Source organism: Mytilus galloprovincialis, chromosome 4 (genome assembly GCF_965363235.1).
Source record: "Mytilus galloprovincialis chromosome 4, xbMytGall1.hap1.1, whole genome shotgun sequence".
Lineage (NCBI taxonomy): Eukaryota > Metazoa > Mollusca > Bivalvia > Mytilida > Mytilidae > Mytilus > Mytilus galloprovincialis.
In genome coordinates this window covers 28,906,876-28,920,499 of record NC_134841.1, presented here as the reverse complement: position 1 = coordinate 28,920,499, position 13,624 = coordinate 28,906,876, and the positions used below count along the sequence as shown (strand labels likewise).

Below are 13,624 nucleotides of genomic sequence, written 5' to 3'. Positions count from 1 at the left end.
AACGTTCTTCGTGCTTCATTATCAGGGTCGTTGTTCAGATTTATGCGGCGTTGATTGTTGTTGTAAACTGATGTCATTTGAATTTCTAACGATTCATTTGAAAAAGAAAATCAATCGGAAGCTCACAACAAGAAAAAATACAACCACAAACAGCTGTATTTACACGGGCTTCGATTGATCCCGTCATTATAAATAAACGCCAGACAAGATAAAACAGATCTATACGTGTTTTTTCCGCAGTTGGTTTTTCATTATAGAAGTTGACGCTGCCATAGGCTTCAAATTCATTAATGTTGGGGTGACTTCTCGGTCACGGTTAAATTATACTTCCCATCGCTACCATTTAATAGCAGAACAGAGATGTATTTTTCTGGCAACAATTAGAATGACAGCCTATCAAAACAAATTAGTTTATTTACTCGGAGTGATAGATTTCATTAAGAAACATTTAAATATGATACAATAAAGTTAACAATGAAGTGTGACACGCATACTACATACAACCGTTCATATGTACCAAGGATAAGGAAGGCAACATGTGAGTATATTTATTTACCTTAGTTACGATGATCGAGACTAAAAACAGCGATGTTATAGTTGTTTTGTAAGATTATAAAGATTCTATGGATACACATTTTACTAATGATTTTCTTATTATTATACTGATGTTGTATAGTGTAATGTATTTGTTTTTATCTTTTTCTATTCATTCATATGCATTTATTTTACTTAATTGTTATTTTTAATTATTTTTTATTTTATTCTTTTATTTTTATGTTTGGGAGATTAGAGCGGTGCAGTTTGTCGCGGTGCCGCTTTTTTCCTGATTGTCTATAAATCAACGTTCATACAATGTTATACAATAATTATAGTTTTCAAATGTTTGATAAATTTTAAAATGGTCAAAATAATTTATTTTTAAAAATGTGTACTTTATAAAGTCGACGAGTAGACAAAATTATTAGGTCTAGAGAAAAGTTTATCGATAGGATTTAGATATAACTATTGGCACAAGACCTAGTGAAAAGGTTATCGATAGGGGTAAATTATTACTATTGGCACCAGACCTAGTGAAAAGATTTTTTTTTCTTTTTTTTTTCTTTTTTTTTTAAAGTGAGAAGATTATCGATAGGGTTTAGATGTTAGGTTACCCATATTCCTATTTGCACCACCAATTAGAGTGAAAAGTTTATCGGTAGGGTGCAGACATTACTATTTGCACCACCAATTAGAGTGAAAAGTTTATCGATAGGGTGCAGACATTACTATTTGCACCACCAATTAGAGTGAAAAGTTTATCGATAGGGTGCAGATATTACTATTTGCACCAGTTCTAGTGAAAAGTTTATCGAAAAATGGTAGTTAATCTAATTCTTAACACCAGTTCTAGTGAAAAATGTATTGATATGTTTTCGATATTCTTATTGGTACCAGTTCTTGAAAAAATTTTATTGATAGGTTACCTATATTCCTATTGACACCAATTCTAATGAAAAAAATATCGATAGGATGTAGATATTCCTATTGGCACCAGATCTAGTAAAAAAATTATCGATAGGGATTTAGATATTCCTATTGGCACCTGATCTATTGAAAAGTTTATCGATAGGTTGTAGATATTCCTTCGGTTTGGACACCAGTTCTAGTGAAAAGTTTATCGATAGAATGTAGATATTACTGTAGTGTTGGCACCTGTTCTAGTGAAAAGTTTATTGATAGTGTGCAGATATTCCTATTGGCACCAGATCTAGTGAAAAGTTTGTTGATAAGTTTTCGATATTCCTATTGGCACCAGTTCTAGAGAAATGTTTATCGGTATGTTGCAGATATTCCTATTGGCACCAGTTCTAGAGATTTTGTGTTTCGGTATATGTTGCAAATATTCCTATTGACACCAATTCTAGAGAAATGTGTTTCGGTATGTTGCAGGTATTCCTTTTGGCACCAATTGCACGATAAAAGCAGACTTGTTCGTGTATTTTTATGAATCGATATTACCTTGTTCATGCTTTTGGCTTTAAATGGTAAAAAATAAAACAAAAATTTAATAACACTGCTGAAATTTACCCTGAGAAACTTTTTGAAATATATATATACATATATATATTTCAAAAAGTTAATATTAACATCCATAATTGTCATTTTATTGGTATAATTCAGTTTAATACGAGAAACTACACATATACAGATGAGTGAAAGACCATAATAAAAATTACAAAAACAGACAGTTCTCCGTTCCATACTGTATATTTTCAAATTTGGACCGTGTTCTGCCTATGTGCACTTCTAACGGTGTATATAATGTTTCTTTGCGTATCTATAGATTTCAACGAACGTAATCAGTGACAATTTTGTACCACAAAATACTTTCAACCACCTACTATTTTTTTTTTTTTTTTTTTTTTTAAATAACTTTATTAACTTCAACTGTATTGCCATATATGTCATTTTTATATGATACGTGACATAAGCATACAAAAAGATAACGCATAGATAAACATTGTATAAATGCAAACTTACACATAAAGAAAAAAACATAGGAAAACATATGCCATAAAACACGAACAAGTAAAAAAGCAAAACAATCTATTTATGTATTTGTATAAATAAATCAAGATTCCCCTTCCTCTGTTCCAATGCCTTTGATATAGGTAAAAAAAAATGTTTTGCACTTTCAAAAAATGAGATATTACTCATCCTTATTTACAATAATTTTGTTTACTGTTTGTAGAGCTCGTAAATTAAGACACTATCAATATAAACGTATTATTCCTTTGAATACATTTATTCTTATCAGTCTAAATTTATAGTACAATCTTTGAATATTGTCTTTATCGGTTCTGACTTTGAAGATCGTATGGTGAGCTACCATAGTTGTTACCCTCTATGCGATTTGGTCTCTGGTGGATAGTTGTCTCATCTCATTGGCGATCATATCGTATCTCTTGTTTTTAAAACTATCAAAGAAGTCCTATATCCTGTTTATGCATTTATGTGTATATATCACAAGGTCATGCTTTTCTCAGACTGCTTATGTTGTGTTATTTCACCGCTGTCCCAGGTTATAGAGGAGGACTGGGCTCTCGCTTTTTGTTTTTCAATTATTCATTATCTATTCTTTCTTAAATCAATTGAATAATTTGTTTTGTTTAACTTTTGTCAATAGATTTCGTGTGCAGTACTTGATTCTATATTTTATTTTTTAAAACTACTTCATCTGATTTCTTAAAAAAATGGATGTAGAAGTTTTGATTACTTTGTAATTGATGGTTTCTATTTCTATACTGATCATAATAACTGTAGCGTCGTTTAATGAGTTACTCAGTGGCGCATCATTGTGAAATATGAACACATCTTCTTGGTAAATCCAAAAATAACAATTCCTGATTTTTTAACGTGTTGGTATTTATGAAACGTAAGACCACTTGTCGACGAAAATAATTCGTGTAAAAGTAGAAATCATAGTTTCCATGAAGTTAATTAAATCCTATGTCTTTTATACAAAAAAAAATATTCTAACACTTTTCATTTACGTGTTAAAGCGATGTTTTCTTATAAACAGAACGTTGCATCAACAGTTTGAACGTTTGTACGAAAAATTGGTAAATTCTTTGTATGGGTCATGCATATGAATTAAATTCTTCAGCAATACCGAGATTTATAACTCTATCAAAAAATGGTTGCAATCTGATTAAAATTTAGATCTATTGCTAATCGCATACTCGTCGAAATACTATTGTAAGTACAGTTGAATCACAAATCTTACTTTAATAAGATTAGAAATGGTTGTAAACTATGATTTAACGTGAATCCTTTCATCAATAAATGGAAAAGGATTTGTTTTCTATATAAAAGAAAAACTCAAATAAAATACCATACTCAAAAGGATTAACTTTGCTTAATTTATTTTGTAGCAGGAGTGTTTTAATTTTATAAAATATTAGCTTTGAGCCTTTCGGACATGACTTTGATTTTATCAGTTGCAATCTTGGCAGTGAAAGACATTTTATAACATTATCTTTCACTTTAGATTTCAAATTAATCTTCCGATTGTAGTCAATTGCTAAGTGTTGATACTTTTTTACTAAGATAAATTGGAAAAAAACAGAATTTAATTTGCTTTCTAATATGTAGCTTGCTTTTAAGGCTGCTCATTAATGCATGTTAACGTGCACGGAGCTTTTGTCTGAATTTATACAGGCTCTTCAAGCTGGGTTTGGTTTTTATCTAAATCTTCTAAACCTTCTGAATAGGGACCATTGCACGTGTTATATTTTCGCATTTAATGTCGGATAAAAACTCTACAGAGCTTATGTTGTGTTGTTATATGTATAACCGACTTTAAATAAATCTTTATGCTTTATGCTTTATGCATGTTGAAAATATGATATTTATAAGCAATATATATATATATATGATATATTTTTTAAAGAACTGATATGTAGTCTTTCGAATTCTTATGATATGTTCAATTATAGTATGACAAATGTGAACAAGTTCCAGAATTGTTCTTTTGATCAATCATTTTGTCAGAATAATCTACTGTTATTAAATATTTGTGAATTTCTCCCATTTTCATTACTTTTCCCATTTTTTCCTCCTTTCTTGACACCTTTCTTACACTAAAAGCTAATCTATTTTTATTATTTTCTTCTAACCTCGTCTGAACCATTAACATCTAGTTTCATGTTAAACCTTCTTTTTATAGTGTCTGTAACGGTAGAACAACACATTGAACATACACCATCCTCGACTTAATCTCTTGTGATATATAAAATTTTGCCTTGAAAATCAACTTAAGACATGGAACTAATGGTAATCTAAGTATAGCCGTGTTGGTCGTCTTTTCTTAGTCTGTATTACAATTGATTGTTTGGTTTTTTATATAAGCTACATTTGTATTTTGTTTAATCCACAATTGTCTGCATAAGAAAATGCCCGTTATCACAGTTATTATCCATTCGTTTGATGTGTTTGAGCTTTTGATTTTGCCATTTGATTACAGACTTTCCGTTTTCAATTTTCCTTGGAGTTAGGTATTTTTGTTATTTTTTTCTTTATAACGTCACTGACCGAAATTTATAATGGCGGTAGTACAACTAACTTTGGTAGGGATTTATTGAGTATTGTACTATTTCGCAAGTCTGATGCAAAATGCTTCTATCTTTCTAACTTTTCATTCAAACGAGGACGTTAAATAAGGGCGGATCCAGCCATTTTTAGCAGGGGTTCCAGTCCAAGATAAAAGGGGGATCCAACCATATGTCCCCATTCAAATGCACTGACTGTCAAAAAAATGGGATCCAACCTCTGGATCCGCCACTGGTTGAATGAATTTATCTCGATATGGTCATTAGTTTGATTCCCAACAGCATCAAATCAAAGACTTGAAAATTGGTATTTGCTGCGTCTTTGCTTTGCGCGTGGTATTTAGTGGGAAGGCATAGCATAGTCTGCTCAGAGATAGGAAAGCGTGTTCGGGTAGGATGCGTCTCCATGTGGACGGTGTGTTACCTTATGAACTTGCGTATTCATATCACAATAACATGACCTCTTGTTGTTATGCGTTTTATATTTTCCACGACGTTAAATACCAATCCATTTTCATTATTATCTTCTAGGACTTGATAAAACTGTATGTAAATAGTTATCAAAGGTACCAGGATTATAATTTAATACGCCAGACGCGCGTTTCGTCTATATAAGACTCATCAGTGACGCTCATATTAAAAAAGTTAAAAAGCCAAACATATACAAAGTTGAAGAGCATTGAGGACCCAAAATTCCAAAATGTTGTGCCAAATACGGCTAAGGTCATCTACTCCTGGGGGTAAGAAAATCCTTAGTGTTTCGATAAATTCAAATCCTTAGTTTTTCGATAAACGTTAAAATGCGTGATATATTAATTAAAAAAAATTACATATATCACACAATTCTGAAACTGATCCTGTGTTTTAGGCTCTTTTTTTAAACAACCAGTTATGATGATTATAAAAAGTTGCGGCAACATTCGGTTATAACTGCATATTTCTACAATATTTTTTTTATACTTTTCAGTCGCTATAAAATTTTTGTAGATCTTTTCTCTTTGTTAATCTTTCCAGTTCCGTTGGTCTTAAGTCTTATCTATCAGGCTTGTTGACTTTCGCAAATTGTCTTATATGGTCACATAAAGAAGTTGGGGGTTTTCAGAATACGAAAAAAAAACAGAAAATATAAAAAAACAACTATTTTGAATTTTTTGATTGTGAAAAAATTACTATCTTATAACATATATCTACATGAAAGTAGAAGATCTATAGATATGCTAAGTTTTTTTTGTGTTGTTGAGCTGCTGTCTACTTGATGTATAACACAAACATCCCCTAAACCTCAGTAAAATGTTAGAATACTTGGATGTGATGTTTTTTTATTGTTTAGACGATAAAAGTAGAAGGTTTTGTTATGTGAAAACACAATTATAGAATGGCAGAGCCGGTTATAGTATAGGTTAATTAAACTTCTGAACTACTGGCAATGAGAAAGTTACACAGAGATTTAGAGATTTGCATTAAACTGGATGCTTTGAATTACTGCTTATTATATTGGCATACCCTTAGTCAGGGGTTCGAGGAGTTCGTACGAACCTCCACTCTTTTCCCATAGAAAACAAATATTCACTATTAAAGTCGACGTTCTGTTTGAATTGTAACTGTTAAAGTTGAGTATGATTGTATCGCGAGTCCACGTACCCTTCCCCCTTTTAGAAATTCCTGGCTTCGGGCCTGTATTGACATATCATTATACACCTTATCCCTTTTATTCATTACTAAACACAAAGATCTCAATACCATTATCCAGATAGTATCTGTAAAAGTATGAAGAACGCTCGCTATAGGGCATATTCGATTAAAATGAGTCACTTATTAATGGCAAGCGAAAGGGGATATATTAAAATCAATGACCTCTTTTATTGTCATCCGTGAAAGCTACAATGTTTCTTCTTTTGCTTGATTTAAAACCCAACATGTTTACAACTGACAGACTGAAAGACAAATCTCAAACGGTGTTGTTCTCTTCTTTTATCAACAGAGGAGGTTGACAGCTTCTCTTCTCACTAAAAGTAACTGTTCAGTCTGAGATATACAGTTGACCACGAATGAAATCAATTATAATCAAATAATCATAAACTATATAGAAAACATCAAGTATCTTTCTCGTGATAGCATAAAATAGATAGAGAATGATAATGGGGAAAGTGTTAAAGAGACAACAAACTGACCAAAGAGTAAAAAGAACAACCGAAAGCCACCAATGTGTCTTCAACACATTCACAAAGAGAACTACCGAAAGCCACCAATGTTTCGTCAACACATGCACATTGGAATGATATGAACGTTCTTTTACTTTTTAATAAAAAGTCATGCGAGGATAAAATAAAAAAAAATCCCAAATTATTCATAATTATTCTTATGACAATCCAAAAAAAATGCATATGGAGAGGTGTTAGATATATATAATCCTGGTACCTTTGATAACTAACTACTATAATCTCGTTTATATGAATAATGTACTACTGGTTTAAAATTCCAGGGTACTAGTGAACGATGTTTTAACAATTAATTTCCTTTTATAATGAATATTCTGTTTATAGAATTCATATGTCATACGAATGAAATCTTTGTTGACATGAATACTTGTATGAAATGTTTTAATTTACAAGACGAAGTCTCCCCTTTCTCTTCAGACATTCGTTTTTAATTGACACATTTCTCACTCTAGCCGCAATCACTATTGACGGATATTTGCTTAAGGTTATGTAGCTTAACGTATCAAAATATACTCTACTTATTTCAGGAATTCTGCTAACAAATATTCTCGTACTACCATAGAATTCCCTGAGTTTTGGCTCGGAGAATAACAAACGAGACATAAATTCCCAGTAGATTAGACTGATCAACGCTTCTTTACTTGTTTATTAAGGTTGTTTGTCTAGATAGGACACTGGCATGAGATTGATTGACACATCTTAACCAATCAAATTTCATACAAGTACAGGAATTCGTTATTCTTATAGATTCTGAGAAAGAATTTCACTGTTTTTCCACTGAATTTCAAATGATTGTTATTCTACTATCATTGTACATGTTTGCTTTTTAAATCAGAACATATTCCATATTCTTCTTCTACATGAATATATTTTCTATTGAAATTATATTTTGTAAAATGATTGACCACCAAATATGTAATACTATACTGTTTTAAAGGAAAGGCGAAAGATACAAAAGGGTTATTCAAACTCATAGGTCGAAAACAAACGGACAATGCCATGGATAAGAAACATACCAACAGACTCTTTTCAACTCCAAAAACAAAATACGTTTGTTTGATGCAGACATACTAATGCAAATAATTGTCCCTGTGTCATTTAACCTGAATAGGGTTTTTTCTAGTTTACTACGTTTAATATATATGAATTGGTTTTGTAGAACTACGTTTGTAATGGAAGATTATGATAAAAGAAGAACATCCTGGACATTTAATATTCCTCTCGGTGGTAATAATATGAATAGAACCATCATTTCTAAATAATGCAGTCATTATCTACGCTCGATGGAACTACACTTAAATGGGAATGTTTTCCACTGTTAGGATAATCTAATTGATTAAAGTGATCATAATCATATTTGTGAAAACAGTTAGGAATCCGAGGTCGTGTCATATCCTTTTGTGCCAAGTTTATTAGCAAAATATAGTGGTTAACAATTTGGAAACATATTTATCTCTCTTCGCGACCGTTATGTTTAAGGTTAGTGTACAAGGTCTCACCAAACGTCTCACCAAACGTGTATGCGATTTATTCACACAAATAGAACTAACGCCTGTTTACTCCACCATTTTCTACATAAGAAAATGCCTGTACCAAGTCAGGAATATGACAGTTATTATCCATTTGTTTGATGTGTTTAAGCTGTTGGTTTGGCCATTTGATAAGGGACTTTCCGGTTTGAATTTCCTCGGAGTTCAGTATTTTTGTGATTTTACTTTTGTTACAGATAGATGACATTACACAGTATTTAGCATAAAAGTTTCAGCAAAAGACAACACTTTATCGGGAAATTTGCTCACCACGAATCGTCCCCACTCTAAAAAGCAATGATTCATTTACTGCTTTTTTGTTTAACGTCATGTATGGTCATGCCATATTCAACAACAAGAATAAATGAAACAATAAATCCCAAAGGGAGGATTATGCAATATAGCAGGTCGACCACTATGCAAGGTGGTACATAAGGACTGCCACTAGATAAAATAGTTTACATTCTTAGGCAGCAACCATTTGATTTTCTGGGGGGGGGGGGGGGGGGGGCTATGGTTTTTTTTTCTGTACAAACTTTTTTTTTCGCCTTCGGCGAAAAACAATCTTTTTTTTTAGCGACAAACCGAAAACAAGTTTTTTCTTTCAATTTTAGCATTACATATAGTGGCAGCTGAGGGTGAAACAAACAATTTTTTTTTTCTCAGGGTCCAAAACAAATTATTTTTTTCATCAAAAACTGGAAACAAACTTTTTTTTCCAAAAAAAAACCATAGCCCCCCCAGAAAATCATATGGTTGCTGCCTTATTTATAGGCCAGCTTAAGTCTGCCTCTGTGTGTAGTATTTTCTCGCTGTGTTGAAGACCCGTTGGCGGCCATCGGTTGTCTTTTTACTCTTTGGTCGGGTTGTTGTCTCGTTGAAGCATTCCCCATTTCCATTCTCTATTTTATTGATATAAGCAGATAATTTTCCTTGAAAGAGGTCTTCTGTTTAAAAGAGTTGTTGAAAATGTTCTTTATTGTTCATATATTCCGTCTTTCTGTACGAAGCACCGGGCTTTAAAGTTACGACTCTGATCGGAAGTGACTGCGTGTGTTTACACCACAAACGTGCACGGGAAAAGGATTTAATCTAATTGTTCTGACTGGATAATAACCATATCTGTTATGACACATGGAAAATTCGTGTAGTAGTACTGAAAATTCTTAAGATGTCCATTTTTGAAATCCATTTAAGTTACCGCACATCATTTGATAAAAGCATATGGTCAAAACATGTTACAGACCGTCAGATGTTTCTATAGTTCGAACAGTTAATCAGTCAAGGTATAATTGGTTGAAATTAGACATGTTTATGCTGGATTGACATCGACGGACATATAAGTAGCTTGCATCCATTATTCATGGTCTTTAAAATTAATTACAACCATAAAATGCACACCGATTCATAATCAACAATGTCAAACGAACGTGATACTGTGTTGCAAACAAAAAAGAGAACGTAAACGTTCAATATTATATATGAAGCAAAATGCTTCTTATATTTTACCGACTTATTTACTATTTTTTTTTTGGCAGTTTTAAGCATTAAGTGTTCATAAAATATATTATTTTGACAACTTTATAAATAACATAATCCTGGTTGGTAAAGGAATAGTAATAAAATTTCATGCAGTGAAAAGTGAGAAAAGGTAATAAGCATTGAATAAAGAATCATGAACAAAAGAACAAAAAGATGAACAAACTGAAGTTACTTGTTCGCTGCATAGTACAACATGTTTGGTCTTATCTTTTATGCTGCACATTATTGTTTTCTTGTTTTTGCTTTCCTTGAAAACCGAATCAACCTTTTTCATCGTGTTTTTTTTTTTTTTAAAGTGGAAATCTAGTTATAATAATGTTTTCCTTTTTATTATCTCGCAGCTTAGTCAGTTTTGTTGTTAGTATCATTGACATCATCCACTTTTGCATTAAGAAACACGTTAATAGACTATGTATAAAAATGAAGTTGCGGTATGATCGTCATGCTTGTTATGAGCCCTGTAAAATTTAAAAGTGCCAGAGGCTGTCAATCCTGAGATTACTATCTTTTGTTCTAACCTCGCGTGATCAGTGGCGATTTTTTCAAGTGGACAACTTCATATGGACGTGTATTGACAACTCAATTTCATTTGGAAGTGGTGAAGCTAGTGATCAATCAGCCTGTAATTACAGCTCTACTCAAAGTTCACCAGAATAACGTATCAAAAGATGTGAACATCTGAGACCTTGTTTGGATGCTAAGAGCCAATTTAAAATCTAAAGGAAGCGTCTGATTCGTAATTTTTATAAGAATTGAGGTAATTACCGGTAAGATATATGCTGTTTTCACGTCACGAGAGTGACAGCTTTTTACTTAAATTGTCATTTAATTGATTCGACGCTTTCTTACTTTTACAGGCACATGAATTATTTCCTCCACGAGACATGATGCATCATTAGTACACAACAGACGATTAAACAGACAGCAATATAAGAAATGGCCAAGAATTTCACAAACGATTCCTTCAATTTCACTCATCTGCATGATGAGTTAGGCCGTTTAGTGGAAGTTTATATTGTTACTATCTTACTCTCTGTTATTATATTTATAACATTAACGGGGAACACATTTGTAATTGCTGCAATTTTTATATACAGACCATTGCGAAATGTTCAGAATTTCCTAGTGATTTCATTGGCTTTTGCGGACATGGCCGTTGCCACGATAGTGATGCCGTTTCATATAACAAACACCATTGCTGGGACCTGGTCATATGGCTCAGCGTTCTGTGATTTGTGGCTTACATCGGATATTTTACTTTGTACAGCATCCATTTTTAATATTTGTGGTATTGCTTTGGATCGTTATTTTGCAATTCATGATCCTATCAACTATGCCCGAAGGCGGACTGTAAAACTTGTGTTGTTAATGATTGTTCTTATTTGGTCACTTGCAGCAATTGTATCAGTGCCACCATTACTTGGTTGGAGCGACACCGGAAGTCTATACGACAGCGACGCCAACATATGTCATCTAACTGAAGAACTAGGTTTTGTTGTTTACTCAGCGTGTGGTTCATTTTTTATACCTCTGTCGATTATGTCATTTGTTTATCTAAAAATATTCTTGGCAACCAGAGAAAGACTACGGAAGCGGGCTCAAGCATGTGCAGCTTCAAAATTAGTGGTATTAAATGGAAAATCAAATACTCCTGAGGTACAAATAGATTTGGTGTCAAATGAAAGTAACAACGATACTGTTGAAACGAGAACACCGAGTATGCATCCTTCACCTTTACTGGGGAGACCCCCTACTGCGAATAGCTCATCTCAAAAACTGGAACAATTTTTCAAGGAAAGACAGAAAATATCACTCACAAAAGAAAAGAAAGCAGCAAGAACACTTGGAATGATAATGGGTGCGTTCATATTTTGTTGGCTGCCATTTTTTTCTGTATATCTATTGAACCCATTTTGTAAAGATTGTGGCTTAAGAGGGTCGTACCTGGAATTAGCTTTAGTTATTCTTGGGTATGTTAACTCCTGTTTAAATCCAATTATTTACACGATCTTCAATGTGGATTTTAGAAACGCTTTTCAGTATATGTTTCGCAAGTTTTGTCGTAGACAGCCTAATCTACGTCAATCAAGAACACCACGTCGCGCTCAGTTGTGATGTTTTGTTGACATTATAACATTCTACTCTTTAATATCACAACATAGAACTGTACACTTGTTTTGCTTTAACAATACAGTGATGCCTTACTAGAAAAAGTGTTGTAGGTGGGAGACTTGTTATAACATAATCCTTAACTATAAACCAAGGTGATTATGGTGATATTTATTCTTTTCCTAAAAGCTTTTGAGTTTTTAAGAACATGGTATATTAATTTAAGCTTATCAAATTTCCAGTCACAATAGCAATAGTCGCACTAATTACAATGTATAAGGTTTTTGTTTATATCTAGTACAAGTTTTTACAGTGTTTGTTAGGACTAAGCTGGTAAAATTTCAAGTCATAATAGTCGCACTGTTTAATACAATGTTTAAAATTTTATTTATCTCTAGTACAAGCTTCAACTAGCGTCAGTATTGTGTTAGTTAATAAGTCACATCAAACCATTCATTTGTAAGCATCATTTTTTCATCGAATCCATTTGATCTTCCAAAAGAATCGTATTAACACATCATACTCAAAACACATCATACTCAACCAAGTTTTCATGTACAGTGTAGCATAGTTCATCATATTCATGTATCAATATTGAGTGATCTAGAAATGAAATGACGATATTGAGTGATCTAAAAATGAAGTTATGACGATATTGAGTGATCTAGAAATGAAATGACGATATTGAGTGATCTAGAAATGAAGTTATGACGATATTGAGTGATCTAGAAATGAAGTTATGACGAAGCTACTGTTTTGGCCCATGAACTCGGGGGAGAAAAACAAAAACAAAAAAATTTGATATATATATTCATATAAGAACATCATTGTGATGGTCCGAGTACCCTTTTATTTCGTAGTGCATTTCTTTTAGACAATAAATGGAAATAAAAAAAATCCCAACTGCGCTTTCTCAATAGAATCATATTCAAAACAGTGTAGCTGTGGCCATTGATTGACAACCTTAAATTATCCCATTGACTGGGGCAGATTAGGTGAACGTGTGTCTGTAACGACAACTGCTCACTACTTACTTATTACAGAATTTAAACTGGGGTCACCAAAGGTTCTTAACGCCTTTAATATTAAAATAGTTCGAAAAATTAATCAGGAATAACTTTATGTTTTGATTTAT

At 32.5% G+C, this 13,624-nt stretch overlaps 1 protein-coding gene across 1 annotated transcript; it reads left to right on the top strand.

The window, feature by feature from the left end:
* Positions 1–245: 245 nt before the first annotated feature.
* LOC143071800 (putative G-protein coupled receptor No18) lies at positions 246–12,639 on the top strand. Its single transcript, XM_076246385.1, has 2 exons — positions 246–538; positions 11,238–12,639. The coding sequence occupies exon 2, from the start codon at positions 11,317–11,319 to the stop codon at positions 12,493–12,495; it is 1,179 nt and encodes a 392-aa protein (XP_076102500.1). The 5' UTR covers positions 246–538; positions 11,238–11,316; the 3' UTR covers positions 12,496–12,639.
* Positions 12,640–13,624: the final 985 nt, after the last annotated feature.

What these genes read in the sequence shown, in the direction of transcription:
- LOC143071800 (XM_076246385.1), top strand. Translation starts at nt 11,317, where the DNA reads ATGGCCAAGAATTTCACAAACGATTCCTTCAATTTCACTCATCTGCAT.